The sequence below is a fragment of the Lactuca sativa genome, chromosome 9 (genome assembly GCF_002870075.4).
Source record: "Lactuca sativa cultivar Salinas chromosome 9, Lsat_Salinas_v11, whole genome shotgun sequence".
Taxonomy (NCBI): domain Eukaryota; kingdom Viridiplantae; phylum Streptophyta; class Magnoliopsida; order Asterales; family Asteraceae; genus Lactuca; species Lactuca sativa.
In genome coordinates this window covers 43,980,152-44,001,206 of record NC_056631.2, presented here as the reverse complement: position 1 = coordinate 44,001,206, position 21,055 = coordinate 43,980,152, and the positions used below count along the sequence as shown (strand labels likewise).

Here is a 21,055-nt window from a genome sequence, read left to right as displayed (position 1 = left end):
GTTCCTTGATCGAATCGTGGAATATCATCTTCATGTGGAATGCTTGTTCTTCGGGATTTAAGAAGACCATAGTTGTCAAACTTTGACATCTACAATACGGGAGAAAACGAATTCAAGTTAGTTGATTGATTGAGTCCTTAGTAAGTCACCCAAATGAGATACTAAGACTAGGACCCAACACAATATTCTACAACTCGGGAGAGGGATTCCGTAACCCTAATTGCAGAATACTTGAAGGTAAGTGAATGATGATTCACTAATTTCCACCACGAAAAACGAAAAGAAATTTTAAGTTTTAAATCTATGAAAACTCCTAGATCCTTTGAGATACATTAAACTTTCAATGGCAGTTTAAATCTCGATATGCCCCTCTTGTTTGTGACTGGGATGCCGAGGATCACAAAGCGGGTGTGAATAACCATACAAACTACATGGTGCCCTCACATGTTACAGTCACCTATTCGATGTGCCGGTAAGCCACACACGCTCCACCGAACTATGACAAACATTGAGTCACCCTTTTCTACCTTTGCTTAGAACCATTTAGTGTGCCAGTAAACCACACACGCTCCACTAACGTCTTTGCAAGGGCACAAAGTGTAATTTCATGGAATTGCATCAATTCACTTTTGCCTAAGTAACTAAGATTGGGAATTTTTAAAACATTTAGTTACTTTTGTACTTTATTATACTTATAATGAAAGGTTTCGTCCTATCCTACCCGTTCGGCTAACGACCCTCCACTAGTCAAGAGTGCGGTGGGTAAGAGTGGATACCCATTCAATCGCCATTTTATAGGCAATTTCCTTAAACACCCCTTATAGACCAGCTTCGTGAATGAGGCCTACTAACGGTAAGACTGACTTTTACTCATACGTATATATAATGTTAGACTTTTAATGTTATATATATAGTATAGGGTGTATTTTACACTTTTAAAATACTAGGTGGTCTAATTTAACAATTATACTTTTAATTCAATTAAATTGTAAACCTAAACTTTTATGGATTTATTAAACCTCTTTTAATTATATACCTTAATTAATTAATAAAACCATAAGGGTGTGATTTGAACTTTTTCAACACTATACTAGAGTTTTAGAATTTAACATTCCTAATTAAACTTTTAATCAACTTTTAAATTCCAAAACTTGAGGGCAAGTTTTGAAACATTTCAACACATTAGGGTTTAGAATTTAAATATACATCAAAATTAAACTATTAATCAAAATTTAAATTCCAAAACTTGAGGGCAAGTTTTGAAACCTTTTTCAAAATATTAGTGTTTCAACTATTTAAATTTCAAAAAAACAAAACCTTTGGGTTCAAATTTAAACTATAAAACCTAAAGGGGAGAATATGAAACTTTTCAAAGCACAAGGATCAAATAACAAATAATCTAAATTAACATTTAATTACATAATTATCCATATTTGATTTATTTAATGATTTCTTGCAAAGCAATTTACCAATTAAGTCAAAATAATTAATTAATTATCACATAAGGAAACAATTATCTTATTAATTGATAAATATCTTCAATTAGATCAAGAATATAGTCAAATATCTCATAAAATCGGATTAATATTGATCTAATATGATAAGGTAACTATCCATAATCAAAAACAGCAAGAAATCCCGGATATACCTCTGTCTGACGAGTTGACTCGTCGAGTCAGGCTTGGACTCGGCGAGTTCAACTATGGACTCGGCGAGTCTAGCCTCCAGAACATCAAAAATCGAATTTTTTGAACATGTAATGTATCAATAAAATTGAAACCAGTCTAGGCTCTGATACCACTGATGGGTTTTAGACATAAGAACATCCAATGTGCTCATACAAACCCTAATGCTTGGATCTAGGTTTCTCTATTGTACATGCAAGTTATCCAAGACTATAAACCCTAATTCTAGCATACAAGTAATCATATTAACATGAGAATAGGTTTAAGATGTTACCTTGATTGTTATGTAGCAATAACAATCTCAAATCTCCTTGTATTGACTTTAGAAAGCTCAGAGTCACAATTGTCACTCCTCTAATGGTTCACAAACACCATAAGCAAGAGGATGAAGAGGAGAGAGGATGGAGGCTGCCCAAAACGTGTTCTAACCCTAGAATAATGCTTCACCACGTTTTTGGGTCATAAGGGTCTTATATATAGTAAGGCTATTAGGGTTATCTAACAAGGAAACCCTAATTTGGATGCTTAAGCCCTAAGCAACCCATGGACTCATTTAATTAAGGCCTTGGACGATTTCCTTATGGGCTTCCCCATAGAATTCGTCCACCTTATAATAAAAGGCAATCCATGGCCCAAATTGCAATTATCTTATAATTACAATTCCAGTCCCTTAAGTTCAATTAATCTCTTTTAGTCACAAAACTAATTACTAATTAATTATTGACTAATATTAATTAAACAATATGATTTCTCCTTTAATATATTATTCGCATAATATATTAATAAATCATATTTAATCCTTTCTCTCCACAATTCATCCTATCAAGTTGCTTTGGTGAAGGCAACCCAAAAGGACCATGCACCATCGGGTCAAGTACTTACCAAAATAGTTATGGACTTAGACACTAATCCAACAGATACTCGGTCAGGAGTAGAGCTATAGCTCTCCAGTGAAGTCAGCGTTCAGGGGCTCTATCATTGTTCAGGCGCGGTCGGTAAATGTTTATGGATGAAATCTGGAGTTCAAGGCACTACCGCTGCTAAGACAGAACTGGTGATAGGAAGAGGGTGGTGTCAGTCGCGAGTGTTAGAAGAATAAGTGGTTGGTCATCGCATGTTCAGAGTAATTGTATTTTCGCATGGGCTGTGTTCGGTTAGAGTTTAGTGGTACTGCAAGATTGGAAATGAGAACGAGGATTCGTCAGCCAGAGTGAAGATTGAGACCTTCAATTGACAACATGTTTGATGGATCGTGGTGTCAGACTGGATCAGATGTCAAGAGTACTCATCGAGATTTCCGAGTATGTGAGATCTCTAGGTTTAATTGGTGATTAAACGCTAGCATTGGCAGGAACAGGTTGTCATCAGTGGGATATTAGGAAGCGAGTAGGATTGGAAATCCTTCAATTATTGCGTGCAGTGAAGACTTAATCGAATCTAAGTGGGGGAGAGACTTTTATAAAGTTCTCCAAATGTGAGTTCTGGTTGCGCGGGGTGCAATCTCTTGGTCACCTTGTCAACCAGAAGGGTATTCTAGTTGATCCGGCCAAGATAGAGGTCGTGATGCAGCGGGAGATTCCTAGGTCTCCATCTGAGATTCGGATTTTCTTAGGTCTAGCAGGTTACTACCGGATAATTACATGGGACTTCTCCGAGATTGCGGTTCCTTTGACCCGACTGACCAAGAAGTCGGTGACCTTTCGTTGGGGGCCTGAGCAGCAGGCAGCCTTCGAAACTCTCAGACAACGGTTATGCGAGGCACCGATTCTCACCCTACAAGAGGGTGTAGATGATTTCATGGTTTATTGTGACGCTTTGATCACGGGCATGGGTACGGTACTGATACAGTGGGGTCACATGATAGCAGGTCTCGGGAACCAGATTTGAGTTCCGGTTAGGACTCAAGTTCAGTTGTGTGTTAGGTCGAGTGTGTGTTCGACCCAGTTGGGAAGTGTTATAAGACTATGGGGGTAGCCGTAGCATTCACTAGCAGTCAGATAGTTTCGGAAGTGTTGTAAGACTACAGGGGTAGCCGTAGCATTCACTAGCAGTCAGATAGTTTCGGAAGTGTTGTAAGACTACAGGGGTAGCCGTAGCATTCACTAGTAGTCAGATGGTATGGAAAGTGTTGTAAGACTGCGGGGGTAACCGTAGCATTCACTAGCGGTCAGATAATGATAGAGTGTTGTGAGACTACGGGTGTAGCCGCAGCATTCACTAGGTTAGTAGATAGTGTGAGCGCGTTGTTAGGACGCAGAAGGAACAGTAGTACCCACCAGTTTGGTTGTAGCAGTAAGGATAAGGAAATCCACGGATTGGATTTCGGAATTTCCTAGATGGATTAGATCTGGTTGAGCCAGTGATAGGACTGTAGGAGCGCCACTACAGTTATGAGATCAGAGAAGCAACGGACTGCTTCAGGACATGTGAGATAAGGCTACCATTGGTCAAGTAGCAATCACTTTCAGCCTTGGATTTGAAGATGACAGGATTCGACGTATGGACCCGATCGGTTATATCGGAAAGTAGTAGAGTCACAGTGTCATGATAACTAGTGGCAACTAGTTCCAGAGAAGGATTTCGTTCAGAAGTCGTGTGAGGCGACTAGGTAGTGAGTCCTTTGGCTCCGCAGCTGGGTGTAAACCCGGTATTTCGGAGGATTGGCAAGCGAATTGAGACCCAGGAGGTCTCGATAGCTTTTGGTAAGCGGCTATGTAGCAGCGTATACTGCTTCAAGCAGTTTAGTGTTCGGACAGTTTCAACACTTGGTCATGATAGTATGTATGTTTTAGTTGCATATGTGTATGGAATAGCTAGTTCATTGAGGAGTGACAAGTCACCCACAGCGAGATTAGCTGAGCCTTTACCAAGTGTGAGTGATATGCAAGGATATTTGGGTCTGTGGCCCTATGTTATAGTGGGAACCTCGAACTATCAGAAGTTGGGTGAACAGTTGAGGGATAAACAGACTGGATTCAATGATAATGATTCGGTAAGAATCGTCTGTCAGGGATTCAGATCATCTCGAGACAGCAGATTCCAGACGGAGTAGATGTGATCCTGTTGCGAGGAATTCGTTTATATGAGGATATTAGGGTTTTGCGAAGATTGGTCACAGCTACCCTGGGAAGGCTAGGGGGTGCCCTGAATGGTGACCATGATACTAGAGTGGCTTGGTATGTAAGGATTGGTAAGGAATGATTTCGAGGACGAAATCTAATTTAAGTGGGGGAGAGTTGTAAAGCCCCGTTTATTTATCAAATTAATAAATAAAATAATGAGCGAATAGTAGCCCTAAAATAAATAATTATATATCAATGGATGGTCTCGAGGGGCTAATTGTCATAAATTTAGAAGTGGAGGGCTAAAGGGTAAATTCTGGACCTTAATTGGAAAGAATTTGTCAAGCAAGGGGAGGTTTTGTTAATTATGGATTAGCTTTGTAAAGATTTTAGGAGATAGGGGCTATTTTGTAAATCTCGGATCTGGTTTGTAAAGTATTTAGTTAGCAGGGGTTGAAAGGGGAAATATGGGATTTAATTTAAAGAGAATTTATGGGGAGGGACCAATTCTGCCATTATGGCAATATGTTATGGTGTCGAGTATATAACCCATAAGAGAACCCTAACCCTACCGATACTTCTTCCAGCCGCAAACCCCGTCCCTCCCTTATGCCTCCTCATCGGCGCCGTCATCACCCTATTTCCCGATCAGAGAAAGGCCGCTAGCAACCACAGGACTACTTCCGGTCGTAGAACGCAGCGATGCCACCATAATGTGTCGCTACCGTCGTTCCTCCGTGTCTCCTTCTTCTTCTTCTGCCTTCTACCGCCGTCTTTTGAAGCTTCACGAAGGTCGACGGAGCTACTCCAACCTCATTTCGCTGTGAGCCTATGCCTATCTCCGAGACCGCCGTATGCCGCCGAGAAGGATGAGTGTGTTCGACGTTTTGCCATCGGGTGTGTGTTTTTATTGTTGAGGCTATAAACCACCAATCATCGTGGTCGTTTGGATGATTGGGCAAGGGACCAAGAAACCCTAATGGGCCCAATAATGCTTAATGGACCCAAAAGCCCAAACATGTGACTAATGGGTGTAATAAACCCTAATTGGCCTAAGGAAAACCCTAATGGGCTTAATGATATTTTAGTGGGCTTAATATTTTAGTTGGTGCTGCTGAAGAGGCCAAGGGCGCTGAAGTCGATGTCGTGGATTTGTGATGCCACTCTCGGATGCGTTTCCTCCGTCCCTTCCGCCTAGCAGTCGACCCTCCTATCGCCGTCGTCTTCTGCCGCTGCTGTTACTGTGTTCGTGTTGCCAAGTGGGTGGTGTGTGTGTTCTACTTTCGAAGGGTGTTCTGTTTAGCCGGAAATCGCAGGGAAGAAACTGCCACCACTGTGAGGTGGTGGCTGCCACCTTCTACCACCACCGGCCACCATGGGGTGGTTGTCTGTGTGTGTTATTTTAGTGTAGTAGGTGTGTGTGTGTGTGTGTGTTTATTTTCTAGTATTTTCATTGTAAATTGTAAAATGGAATAATGAAAGGAAATTCCACCACCTTAGGGTGGTGGCAGCCGCCACCGGCCGCCGTGTCGGGTGGTGGTGTGCTTTGATGGTGTTTGGACTCGTTTGGATGATTGGGCAAGGGACCAAGAAACCCTAATGGGTCCAATAATGCTTAATGGACCCAAAAGCCCAAACATATGACTAATGGGTGTAACAAACCCTAATTGGCCTAAGGAAAACCCTAATGGGCTTAATGATATTTTAGTGGGCTTAATAGGCCCAATAAAGCCCTAATTGATCTAAGAGCCCAACAATTAATTAATGGACTAGTATTGGGTTGGAAACCTTATTTAGGATTTGGAAAACCCTAATGCCATGAAACCTTAATTTGGGATAATCAGGACACACAGGAAATTATTTAATAACTTGAGATATTAAATAATAATCATTGGTAAAGATTAATCTAAGCGATATTGGACTTAATGGATTAAGTCCTTAATGGATTAAATCCTTAATGGGTTAAGTAGGAAACTTAACCCTAATCATCATTTTATGTGAAACCCTAGTTTCACTTGGATTAAAATGGGCCATCCAAGATCAAGCAAATAGACTAGTATAATGAATGGGCTTTGTGGTAAGGCCCATATGAGGAGTTGGGCCCCATTTGGAAAATTGGGCCATATATGGGCCATAGTTTGGCCCTTTATGATTATGTGATATTGGGCCATTAGAATGTTAAATGTTGGACTGGGCTAAATGGTTGGGCCTTATGGTAAGACCTTGTAAGGGTTTGGGCCTAATTTAGAAAATTGGGCCATATGTTGGGCTTTGTTTCCTAGTTGGCTTTGGGCTTATGGATTGGGACTTGTTGGGCTTAAATAAGCCAATCCTGGGTAATGTAGTAATTATCCAAGTATGTATTATGGTTATGTGTTGGGACCCAATTATTAATTAGGTGTTATTTTGGTGTTGACAGTTCGGGAATCTGTCAACCACTAGCTGGGGTTCAGCCTGCGGGACTTCAGCAGTGTGGGATTGTGTCTACGGGACTTCAGCAGTGTGAGGTGAGTTACCTTCCAGTAGCGGTGGGTCTACGGCCATAATGCCGGCCCACCAGTAGGAGTTGTTAGATGATTGTCTCTGTGATAATTGTCTATGTTTGCTACTACCTGTTATGTTTATGTGCTAGCATGATGTGATGTTATGTGATAGTGGTAGTAGGGGGTAAAATAGTCCCCGGTTACCGGTCGATAGGGCCGAAGGGGTAGATTAGTACCCAACTATGCTTGACAGATTATGATATATGTGATATGATATTATGTGGTAGTAGTAGGGGTGAAATAGTCCCCACTTACCGGTCGACAGGACCGAAGGGGTAGGCCAGCACCCAGATATGCTAGGAGGTATATGACTTATGTGTTTATGCTATGCTTTTATGTGGTAGTGTTAGGGGGTGAAATAGTCCCCGGTTACCAGTTGAAAGATACCGAAGGGGAGGCCAACACCCAGATATGCTAGGCAGTACCCGGTCGAGCGGACCGAAGGGGAGACCAGCACCCAGATATGCTAGTCAGTATCCGGTCGAGAGGACCGAGGGGGGGCAAGCTCCCAGCTATACTGGTCAGTATCCGGTTGAGAGGACCGAAGGGGGGCAAGCTCCCAGCTATACTGGTCAGTATCTGGTGGAAACAAGTACATTCCGGTTATAGTGGACGATTTCTCTGGGTTCTCATGGGTGTTTTTCTTGAAGCAAAAATCTGAGGCTACTCCAAAGCTCAAGCTCTTCATAAAGCAGGTAGAAATTCAACTGAGAAAAGTTGTTCGTAACGTAAGAAGTGACAGCGGCTTGGAATTTAAGAACAAAGACTTTGAAGATTTTCTTGTTGAGAAGGGAACGAATCATAATTTCTCAGCCCCATATACTCCACAGCAGAATGGAATCGTTGAAAGGCGAAACTGATCTCTGTGTGAAGCAGCTCAAACGATGTTATGCTTCGCATCCTTGCCTTTATATTTTTAGGCTGATGCAATTGCTTCTGCTTGTTATACTCAAAACATATCATATCTAAACAAGCAATTCTCTATCAGTCCTTACGAGATCTTGAACAATCGCAAACCGAATGTGAAATTCTTCCATGTGTTCGGTTCAAGATGCTTCGTCTTCAACTCTAAAGAGAATCGGAAACAAGTTTGATGCTAAGGCTGATGAAGGAATATTCTTAGGTTACTCTCTGAATTCTAAGGCATATAGAGTTCTAAACAAGTGCTCTAAGAAGATTGAAGAAACATATTATGTTACTTTTGACGATAGCTATGTTAAGAAGATGAAGACAACTGAAGGTGCAATGCAGGAAATCTTTCCAAAGACCAGTAAAGTTACAGTTTCTATCTCAAATCTTTTCGAGCAATATATGTTTCTTTTCGATGAGCCTCAAACAAAAATTGATTCTGAATCAAAGGCGAAAGACAACAAGGTTGATAGTCTAAAGCAAATCATCGACGATGCTGCTCAAAATATGTCTGATGATCATCCTAAAGCAACCGAAAGGCCAGACATAAGCGAACCTTCCAATGACTGTCCTTCTGTCCAGGGGAGGGTCCGTCTCCATAACACAATCAAGGTTCTTCATTCCAGGGGGAGAATTCAATTTCACAATCATCAAGTTCTACTGAAAGTCCAAACGAAGGAGAAAATTCTAATCCAGATACTGAACAGGTATCATCATTCGAGGGGGAGAACACCAATGTCAATGTTGATGACATACTATCAGAGTTGGAAGAAGAAATCAATGCAGAATTGGATCCCTATTGTGATCCAAATTACCCACCTATTATTAAATGGACCAAAGATCATCCACAAAATCAAATCATTGGGGAATCTTCAGAAAAGGTGTTAACTCGATCTCAGATCAAAGCGAAACAAGTTGTACTCTTTTCTCAAGTAGAGTTTTGCATGTTCAACTCCTTTGTTTCCAAAGTTGAACCGAAGACTGTTAACTCATCACTTGATCATTCTGACTGGGTTCAAGCCATGCAAGATGAGTTGAATGAGTTTGAAAGAAACAAAGTATGGCGCCTAATTCCAACTCCAAAGGACGCATCGGTTGTCGGTCTCAAATGGGTATTCAGAAATAAGATGGATAAGGAGGGGAACGTGATTCGTAACAAAGCTCGGTTGGTTGTGAAAGGCTACTGTCAGGAAGAAGGTATCGATTATGAAGAGACTTTTGCTCCTGTTGCAAGATTAGAGTATGTTCGTATCTTTCTCGCCTATGTTACACACAAAAATTTTGAAGTCTATCAGATGGACATCAAGTGTGCCTTTCTCAACGGAGAACTTGAAGAAAATGTGTACGTTGAGCAACCACCAGGCTTCGTGAATGAGAAGTATCCAGATCACTATTACATACTTGACAAAGAAGTATATGGTTTAAAACAGGCTCCCAGAGCATGGTATGAAACTCTAAATCAATTCTTAAAAATGTCTAAATTCAAACAAGGTTCAGTTGACCCAAGCTTCTTTCGTAAGAGAGAGGGTAACCACCTTATGATAGTCCAAATTTATGTTGATGACATCATCTTCGGCTCCACGAATCCCAACTTAACAGCTAAATTCAGGAAGTTGATGGAAACTAAATTTTAGATGAGCTTAATGGGTCCAATTAACTTTTTCCTTGGCTTAAACATTAGATAGGGACCCGAAGGCATTTTTATCAATAAGGAGGCATACACCAAGACACTGCTTGCTAAGTTTGGTATGATGGGAGACTCCAAAGTTAAAGTTCCAATGGCTTTTGGGACAAAGCTTACACCCTCGTTGGAGAAGCCAGTCGCTGACATGATGCTTTATCGTCAAATGATTGGGTCTATAATGTATCTCACAGCTAGTAGACCTGACATCATGTTTTCAGTCTGTTATTGTGCCAGATTCCAAGCTAACCCACGTGAACCTCATATGCAAGCTATGAAGAACATCTTTCGCTATCTAAAGCGAACCTCCTCTCTCGGTCTGTGGTATCTAGCCAACTCAGGATTCTTTGTCCAAGCGTTCTCAGATGCTGACTTAGGTGGTTGTGGATTGGATCGTAAGAGTACCACTGGAGGATGTCAATTTCTCGATGGTAAATTGGTTAGCTGGCAGTCAAAGAAACAAACCTGTGTTTCTCTATCCACTGCAGAAGCTTAATACATCGCTGCTGCATCATGCACATCACAAGTTATATGGATACAAAGTCAGCTTAGAGATTACGGGCTGAACATGAAGAAAATCCCACTATATTGCAACTCTGAAAGTGCAATTAGGATTTGTCACAGCCCAGTGCAACACTCGAAGACTAAACATATAACACTGAGGTATCACTTCATCAAAGATCACATGGAAGATGGCAACGTCTAAATTCACTTCGTAAGGACGACTGATCAACTGGCAGATATATTCACTAAGGCTTTACCTGAAGCAAGCTTCAACAAGATTTTGCAAGGCCTGGGAATGATGGAAGCAGAATCAGTACCAAAATCGCCTTCGCTTCAATAAAGGTAAGAAGCGAAATAGAGCGAACTGAAATGAACCGCATGTTCGGTCTATTTCGGGTGAAGCTCGACCAAGAACCAAAATGAACCGAACGTGCGGTTTATTTCAGGTCCGGTCCTTCTGAACTTGTTCGCTTCTTTTTATTATCAAGGCATTTTGATTGTATTCCTTTGTACACTCTTTTAAATACTTCTTTTTAAACTTTATTTTCATAAAATCCAAAAATATTTGTCTTTTCCGTTTAATTTTAACAGTTCTCACAAAACACAAAAACATTTCTTCTTTTGCTTTTAATATAATGCTTTCTTTTGTATAAGTGTGACTCTCGTTGATGAAGCTCCAGACGGTATAATTACTCTTTTATACACTTTCTATGTGTCCCTAGAAGCATGCTGATGCATGTTGACCAAAGCCTCAACAGATTTTGAGTGAAGCCTTAATACCATGATACATACAAATCATGTTTTCCCAATCTAGGCTGTTACATTCACTCTAATCATGAGCTACCTTACTCTTCTCATATTAAGCTTAGAGTTTTCTGCTTGGTCCTTCTTTTATAGCAGAGGTACATTCGTTTCTCATACCACCTATATCAATTTTCTTCATTTCACTTCATCTCACCAACGTAACCCTTGAGACTCTCAACATTTACCACTGAGGTTTATGGTTACACAAAAATCTATGTTAATGATCTTAGTTTCGTGTCACTACGTACTTAGTGAAACCCACAATTCAACACCTTTAATGAATTGACGATACAACATCACTATATTACAGTTTTTATATGAAATCGCTTTTTATTTTGCGTGATTCCTCTGAAAATTTCTATTACCAAGATTTTTTCTTCACCAAGGATCCAGTTAAATTTTTTCTAGATTTCTTATTTGCCCACAACTCAATAAATATCTTCCCTACCAACTTGTTCAACAAATCACATTGGTGTCACAAGTACTTTGTTCAGCTTCGGTCTTATATTAAGTATCAATATCATGAATTGAAGCGAAAGCCACCCTTTATATCCTTAACTAAAAAGATGCCTTTCAATACTTCTTAACAAGTACTTGATCGTTATTTAATGGGAAGCCAACCAAGCACTTTAAAGTCTCTCTTGACTTTGAAGGAAGAGATTCGTGCCCAGAATCAGTTGTTTTATGTCTTTTTAAGACATCACAAATTATCACAAAAAGTTTGCTTTATTTCTTTATCTTTTACACTCTATGCATGAAAATTTTTGATTTTCCAAAATCTGGTTCTATTAATGGTGCCCTAATTGTTCCAGCTTCGTTTCTTCAAGTATTACAATGCTCGATAAAGTTAAAAGTCAATGACGGTTCATGTGAAATATGGGGGTAACGATTCGGATAATGTAACGCCCGTAGATCAGGGCTAGTCAATTTAGAGACGATAAACGTCAAAAATGAGTTTCTGATGGAAGATTATTTAGAATGAATAATCTTAACTAAGTTGTTATAGTATATGTTACAAGGATTCCGTACATATAAAGAACGCCGAAATCCGAGTTATAACGAAGAAGTTATGACATGTCGAAGTTTCGCGATAGAACCGGCACGATGCTGAATGACGTAAAAAGTGAATTTATGTTAGAGCGATATTTAGCCTTAGTGATCTAAACGAAAGTTGTAGAGTTCGTTAAACCATGAGCGTGCATAAAAAGAACGTCCAAATCTGACTTCGTATGAGGAAGTTATGATTTTTCTAAGTTTCAACTTAGCAGTATGCAGCCCGAATACTCGATTTGAGATCGAGCAGTTTTTAGCCGAAACAATCTAAACGAGAATCGAAGATCTCGTCAATTATAGTGAAACGATAAAAAGATAGGCGAAAACAGACGTCGGATGAAGAAGTTATGAATTTATGTCCTGGCCTACTAAAAATAAATAATAAAAATAAATTCAAAACTAGCCGACGGAGTCTAAATGAAAGTTGTAGAGTATGGTCTGGCCTATGCGTGGATATAAAGAATGTCCCAAATGGAGCTCGTATGCGAAAGTTACGCAATTTAGAAGTTTTACGAGTCAAATTACGCCGAGCGTAATTTGAGTACACCCATCGTACTCAGAGGAGTGCAAGTTGTCTGACCCATACTCAAGTGCCACCAAATGACGCATGCAGTGACGTCGAAGTATGCCCAGCATAACCAAATTACGCACAGCGTACTTGGAAATTACGCCCAGCGTAATCCCAGACCCAACAGCCTATAAATAGAACCCGAGATCAGCCATTTCCCTTGCTAATTTTCTTCCTTTCTCTCATAGTTTTGCATCGTTTTGCGTGCCAATTCTATCCCAAAGCCCCGATATCATTCTCGAGCCCCGAAGCTAGTCTGAAGTCCTGAGGATCCCGAGGAGTGTTATTCCCGAGCCGAAACCATGCCCGCGAGGAGCCCGGTTTTTGTGAATATCTTCTAGATCTACCGAAGAATACTACTTCTACAAGTCGTAGTGCTGCTTGATCAACTTCTAATCAGGTGAGTGTATAGTCACTTTCATCTTACACATAGATATGAAGTATTTGCTATGAAATACATGCTATGTGTTTATACATTGTTTGTTTACTTGAGATGGATGCTGAATGAATGTTTTATACGAGTTTTTAAATAAGATGTATATGTAATTTATATCTACAAATATGTTGGGTAGAACATGGGTAGATAAAATAGTTGGTGTGTGATAAAAAAAATGTGATGAGAGATAGGTGAGGATATAATGGTGATGATATATAGGTGATGAATTACGAGTCTAGGCGATGTTGTGGCTACGTATTCATGCAATGATAGTCTATCCCTTATTATGAATTACGAGTCCAGGCGATGTTGTGGCTACGTATTCATGCGATGATAGACTAACCCTTATTATGATTTACAAGTCCAGGAGATGTTGTGGCTACGTAATCATGCGATGATACCCTAACCCTTGCTAGACACATATTGAGGGACTAATCCCCGAATTAGTATTGTGTATGTGATGTAAGTGATTATCCTTAGGAAAAGTTCTTAGGAACAAACATATAAGGAAATACGATTAAGGAGATGAGAAGTAAATATGATATAGGAGATGACCCTTGAGATAATATCTTTAGGGAAGACTAAAAGAAGATAATGGGGATGGGTAATTTGGTTGATTGTTTGATGATTAAATATAATAATTATATTATTGTGGGTTGAAAACCGTATATGCTCACCAGGCTCCCAAGCCTGACCCACTCAGTTTTCTTTGCATTACAGGTAATGGCACAAGAGTATAAGTTGGTGGACTTGACGAGAGATTTTGGATTATAGGCCAGTAGTTATGAATAACTATTGTAAGGTCTATTTTGTTCTGTTTATGCTTTTGGTATGTATTGAACATGACATCCCGAGATTTTGTTATATAATGAAAATACATTTCCTTAAAGAAACGCTTTGATAATTTTTATCATATTTTGTTTTGGGAACAAATTCCGCAACTGTTTTCTTTAAAAGATTACTCTGATTTTATAAAACAAAGCATAAACAAATCGGTCTTTTTTGGCCGTGAAACTGGGGATGTCACAGATAAAGTTAAGGCTGACTCAGCAGTTATCCAATCGTTTTAACGATTAGAAAAAGTGATTTTTATAGAATGACGTGTAAAAAGGAAATGTCCTTTCTCTTTCCTGCGTCATCATCGGGTATGACAATTGTTCATCTGTCAAATCAGGCGCAGTTTTCGAATTAATCCAAGATATCAGCCGGATTTTTCTCTCTCCTGCTTATACGTATAAAAGGTTTTGGCACGCTGATCTTTACCCTTTTATCACTTACACAAATCTCTCAAAGAACAAAGACGATTCATCTCACCGTTCATCTTCCTCTCCAAGCTTCAACAATGGCAGACTCCTCTTCAATTCACGACACATCTGTTCACTCCACCCTTCTCACAATCAAACCTCAACAAAACCTGATCATTGATCTTACTCCCTTCATCTATGAACCCTACATGTTGTATGTCGTTGAATGTCTCAAGTACTCGCCTCTGGTCGATGCTCTGTCCAAGGTCGAAGTTGTTCCCATGTCCTGCCTCTCACTCACCTATTCAACTGCTTACTATGACAAGGTCGCTGAGCGGATTCACATTGAAATTCACAATGAGAAGACCTCCATCTCCAAGAACCGCTTCTATGCCCTAATTGGTCTCTCTCAAGAACCAATTTTGGTAAACCCTGAATCGATCACTACAGGTCAATTGTTCTCCATGTTCTATCAAATGGGTTACACTAAAACCCTCGCCACCATTACCAAGTTCAAGAAGTCCTGCCTTCCTCCTCAATGGAATGGTCTTTTTACTCTCCTGTTCAAAGGACTCTCTGAGCGAAGCGCTGGCTCAGATGGAGCAAGCAAGTCATTTATGACTGTGCTTTATGGGCTATATCACGGGATCAATTTAGATTATGGAACCATCATATGGAAACAACTAGTTCAAAGCTTGCTTTCTTCATCAAGACACTCAGAGATCTCTTGTGGGAGGTACTGATCCATCATCACCAAATGGGCAATGGATCGTCTCCACGTTCCAATCATGGCGGACTCTCTTCTCCCCTCCATCGCCACCTTTCATACCACCAAGATTATCATCACAAATCCCACTAAATTTTCCTTCATTGGATCGATCCCTAATACCATGCTTGCCTGTGTGTCTGAAGCAAGAAATGTTCTTCAACAATACAGGAAACTTCCTTCTTCTGGTCCAAGGGAACTCACACCAGCCATGGTTCGCTCCATTGAAGAGGCTGATAAGCCAGCAAAGAGGGGAAAGAGAATCGAAACTCAAAAGGAGGGGAATGTCACTAAACCAACCAAGGGTCAAACCCCCAAGAAGCGAAAATCAGACAAGGGTGCTCCTTCACAGCCTAAGAAGAAGCAACAGAAGAAGCCCGCTCGGAGACTCATACTCCAATCTTCAAGCGATTTAGACTCAGAGTATGTTCCTCCCAAAAACAAATCTACTGCTCCTTCAAAATCTGACAGCGAAAGTTCTGATGAGGAGGCTTTGGGTCGTGGTGATACCCCGCCTCGCTCACCTACCCCAGAAATGCTTGTTCACTCCCGACCCCCTTCACCTCCACTCGTTTCTGTACCAATCTCCATCCCTCCAGTTTTTCCCATCTCTACCTCTCAACCATCAACCTCAATTCCCATTCCTGATCCAATCTTCACGGAAACTACCACTACCACGACCACTAAGAGGGTTCATTCTTTAGCACCCAAACCACCATTTACAACCGAACCACCAGTTACAACCGAACCTCCCGTCACTACAAAACCCTTGTCACCTACCCAATCCACTGACTCCACTCCAGTTCTTGGCGGTGAGGACTTGGAATTTGATTCCACTTATTTTAGTCCTTACCGTGTACAAAGTGATGAAGACAAAGAGGCTCCTATAACCAAGCGCCATCTCAAAGCAATCACTGACAAACTTGATCAGTTGCTTTCCTCCTCTTCAACCGGTGCTTATTCTGACGCTGCTTTAAAGGATTTGTTCTCCACTGTTGTCCAAGAACACAATGCCTCCCTTACTGCTGCAGCTAAGGCTATAGACGCCTCCACTTCCCAATGCCAGAAGGCCTCCCTTGCTGTTGAGGCTTCCACAAAGGAGTGTAAAGAAGCGACCGAAAAAGTCGATAAACTAGTTTCTGAGGCTCACTTATTTTTAGATTCTTTGTAGGTGGCTGCTCAGAAGAACTCTCAAACTGTGAACGCTTCGGTTGATAACCTTCAGCGCTCTCTTCAAGCTGAACGGTCCAACCTTGAAGCTGTACGACAAGCAATCGAAGCTGCCAATGCCACTCTGCATGATAATGTCAATGATCGCTTGACTCAACTGGAGGCAGAGTTGGCTGTGGAAAATCGTATCATGGATGAGCTCGACAAAAGAACCTCTCAGCTTAAGATGCAGAACCTCAAGCTTCGCACTGCCACAGTTGAGCTCAATGATTTGAAATCTGAGAGGGAGGTTATACGAAGCTCTGTTGGTGATGTTCAATCCATTTTACTTCACCTCCTTGAAGCCCATGATCCCATCATAACCATTACCATCCGCAGGCATTTGGCTGAGAAACTCAAGCCTGCATTGGACATCCTTAGTCGTATTGAGGGTGTTCCGGTGACTGGTGTCCAGCCGAAACAAGGGGGAGAGAAGGTAGCCAAAACCCAACCTCCTCCTGAACCAAAACCAACTGCTGAACCGAAGGATAATGAAGCTTTGGTCAGTAATAGAGACAAGAAGAAGAAGAAATTTGGGGAGGATGACATTGATAATGAAGAAGATGTTTATGAAAAGGATCCTGCTAAGCCTTTTCAGAAAACAAAATCTTCTGATAAAGAGCTTGAAGAAAAGTTTAAGAAACAAACGGCTAGCTAGAGCAGAAGCAAAAGGAAAAGGAGCTTCTAGAAAAGAAGAAGTCCAAAGGTGTGCTATTGATGAATTAAGTACACTTTGGCTTGAGCCTGTGATGTCTTTCGGGCTTGAAAACTCTAAGGATGAGCAGTTTGATATGCCAATCACACAAAAGGCATTCATTTTTCACTACTTCAACTCAACTATTTCCATCCCATCTCCAGACCCGAAGGTGGATCGGGATCTATTGGAATTTTATCTGGAGTTCGCTAAGCCTCAGTACTTGACTTGGAGCTCGCAGAAAATCACAACTGTCAAGGTACTGAAGCCCTATACAGCAGGGAAGTTTGTTAACGTGAAATGCGAAGTGACTCGAGGATCCGAAGGCTCGGTTCACAACTTCACTCTTGCTGATCTACCGAACCTCAATCCCCATGACTGGATACTCCTCAACAACATCTTATTGTCAAATCCTCAGGAGTATCAGCCGATCATTGACCATATCAAGCAAATGCTTGTCTGCCACATTCATGAAGTAGCAAAAATGGATCAAGAAATCGCCTCTGCAATTCACAAGCGAACAACGATCAAACCAATGGGAAGAGCTGGCGATGTTAACTTGATGATCAAAGGGAAGATTGATTCGAAGTACCACACTGTGATGTTTATCAGAGGCGAAGGTCAGAAATGCCTGTTCGCTCTTGTTGACAAACACCTCTTCTCAACTGCTTGCTTGGAGCACATTTTGGAGATTATTCAGAGGTGTAATCAGAACACAGCAACCGACAAGAAGATGTTTACTGATATGCAGAGATGGTACATTCAATTTCGGCAGACACTTCTTGCTATCATCCCTCGGCTGTTCAAGGTGGTAAAGACTGTGAAGCCAACTCAGAAGAAATAATCTCTCGCCTCATTTGACGCAAAGGGGGAGATTGTTGGGCTTATAGTGTTGCATCATGGGCTCGGTCCTTAGCCTAGTTTTGGTTGCCGGTTTAGGCCTGTCCAACCGTGCATGTTTTTTTATTAGGGTTTTAGTATTTCAGGTGCATACATGCATCCTTTGTAAGTAACGTTTTTATTATTTTCTCACACAAGTATTGTAAACCCTAGCTTGCCTCTACAGTGGAAGTTCTTCATTGAGCTCTGCTGAGGCGTGACTATTTTGAATCATAAACATTACTTTGATTCTATTATGTGTTCTTTATTCTATTGTGTTTGATTTGTTTGTTCATCATCTTCACCTGTGAAAGATCTAAACGATATGAGTTTTCATCTTATCACAAGGCGAGCGAAGCGCCTGAGTTCTTTGGGGCTAAGGACCCCATCTCTAGTCGCCGTTGGATCGCTGACATGGAGAATGCTCAGCGCACAAGCTTTTTCCCCGAGGTGGAAAAGGTGGGATTCGCGTCTTGTTTGCTGAGGGACAAAGCACGAAACTGTTGGCAGGAGGGCACCCGAGCAGTTGGTACAGCGGCTTTTATAGTGATGACTTGGGAGGACTTTGTGCAAAGGTTCTATCAGGAGTTTGCACTGGCCATTGAGGTGCAACAGCTGGTTAGGGAGGTCCAGGACCTTCACCAAACTATAGAGACTATGGCGGTCATCACCGCAAAATTCAGGGAGAGGGCATTGCTAGTTTCTCAGTATGTTGCAGATGAGGAGATGAGGAAGACGAGATATAATGCTATGCCGGGGGATGATATCAGGGAGTTCGTGAGTTTCTCAAGCCGCGAGACACTGAATGATATGATTGTGAAGTCCCATGAGCGGGAAATCGATTTGGAGCTCCGGAAGAAGTGGAAGTCGGAGCAGGTGTAGACAGTAGTGAGCTATGCCAATAAGCCCAAGACCTCCAATACTTCTATTAAAGGATAGAAGGGTCAGGAACGTTGTGCAAAGTGCAACAAGACGCACAGTGCGGCCTGTCGGATAATAGGCTCGGTATGTTACAGTTATGGTCAGTCAGGCCACATGAGCAGTGAGTTCCCCAATAAGGGGTTCATCTGTTTTCACTACAACCAAACTGGCCATAAAAGGCCAATTGACCAAGGTTGTCTGGGGCAGCAGTGGTGGCGCCTGGTCAGCCACCTTTATGATTATCGATGGCCGCGAGGGCAAGGCGGAGGCTCCTGTGGTGAAAAGCAGGGCTTTTCAGTTGATCACCAATGAGGCATGTGCAATTCCAGATGTAGTAACTGGTATGTGACTTAACTTTGTCTTTTATTGTTTCCCTATTATGCTTATATTTTTTATGATCTTGTATAGGGACCTTTTTGGTCAATGGGTTGTCGTCTCATGTTTTATTCGATTCTGGAGCTACCTAATTCTTTGTATCTCTTATGCTCGGCAAGAAGTTTCGAGACACTCTAGGGAATTTGGAATCCCCTCTGGAGGTGGAGGTCGCGGACGATCGTACTGTGAGCGCTATGAGGGTATTCCGAGGATGTGTTCTGAACATGTTGAGTGAGAGGTTTCCTATCGATTTGGTATCGATTCCCTTGAGGGGATTGAAGGTGATCATCGAGATGGACTGATTGGGCCCTAATGGGGCCATGATTGATTATGAGTGGTAGTTAGTGAGATTTCGAACCCCAAGTGGAAGAGAACTAGTCATTTATGGTGAGAAAGCTTCATATGGGCCAGCTCTTTGTTCAGCTGTGAGGGCTTGGAGGCTTCTTCATCAGGTTTGTTCTGGGTTTTTGGCTTATGTTTTGGATACACGGGTTGAATCCACTTCAGATTTGAGAAGGTTCCCCATTGTGTGATATTTTCCCGACGTCTTTCTCGATGAGTTTTTTGGAGTGTCTCCCAGGCGGCAGGTTAAGTTTCAGATTGATTTGATGCATGGTTCAGCTCCGATAGCCAAGGCGCCACATCACCTAGCACCACCTGAGATGCAAGAATTGTCCATGCAGCTGCAGGAGCTGCTAGACAAGGGTTTTATCTATCCGAACAGTTCCTCGTATGGAGCACCGATCTTGTTCACGAAAAAGAAGGACGAGTCGCACAGGGAGTGTCTCGATTATCGGGAACTGAACAAGCTAACGGTGAAGAACCGTTAGGGTGCATCTTGGTTCTCCAAGATTGATCTTCGGTCAAGATACCATCAGATGAGGATCAGGGATGAAAATGTTCAGAAGACGGTCTTTAGAAGTCGTTATGGTCACTACGAGTTCGTGGTGATGCCTTTTGGGCAAACCAATGCACCAACAGCGTTCATGGATCTCATGGACCGAGTTTGAAGGCCGATGTTGGATCGGTCTGTGATTATTTTCATTGATGATATCCTGGTCTATTCTATGACCAAGGAGAAGCATGAGCAACATTTGCGAGAGGTGTTAGAGACCTTGAGGAAGGAGAGACTTTACGCCAAATTCTCCAAATGTGAGTTTTGGTTGTGTGAGCTGCAATTTTTGGGACACATCATCAACCAGAGTGGTATCTTAGTGGACCCGACCAAGATCAAGGTTGTGATGCATTAGGAAATTCCAAAAAACGCATCTGAGATTCAGAGTTTCTTGGGTCTTGCAGGGTATTATCGGAGATTTATTCAAGACTTCTCCAAGATTCCAGTGCCTCTGACCCGCCTGCCCAAGAAGAATGCGACCTTTCGGTGGGGTCCGGATCAACAGTTAGCATTTGAGACTCTGAGCAGAGATTGTGTGAGACCCCGATTCTCGCTCTACCTGAGGGATTGGATGATTTTGTGGTTTATTGTGATGCTTCTATTTCTGGATTAGGAGTTGTCCTTATGCATAGAGGGCATATGATTGCTTACACCTCGACGCAGTTGAAGCCTCATGAGGCGAATTACCCAACGCATGATTTGGAATTGGGGGCAGTGGTGTTTGCCCTCAAAATCTGGAGGCACTACTTGTATGGGGTCCAATGCACAATGGGGACCCTGATCCTTGCTAGTACAAGATTGTACGAGTGATTTACAAGGAAAGCCCT

At 41.6% G+C, this 21,055-nt stretch overlaps 1 protein-coding gene across 1 annotated transcript; it reads left to right on the top strand.

The window, feature by feature from the left end:
• The first annotated feature begins 15,277 nt into the window (after positions 1 to 15,277).
• LOC111898249 (uncharacterized) lies at positions 15,278 to 17,122 on the top strand. Its single transcript, XM_023894181.1, has 3 exons — positions 15,278 to 16,378; positions 16,427 to 16,714; positions 16,880 to 17,122. Exons 1-3 carry the CDS (start codon positions 15,278 to 15,280, stop codon positions 17,120 to 17,122), a joined length of 1,632 nt encoding a protein of 543 aa, XP_023749949.1.
• Positions 17,123 to 21,055: the final 3,933 nt, after the last annotated feature.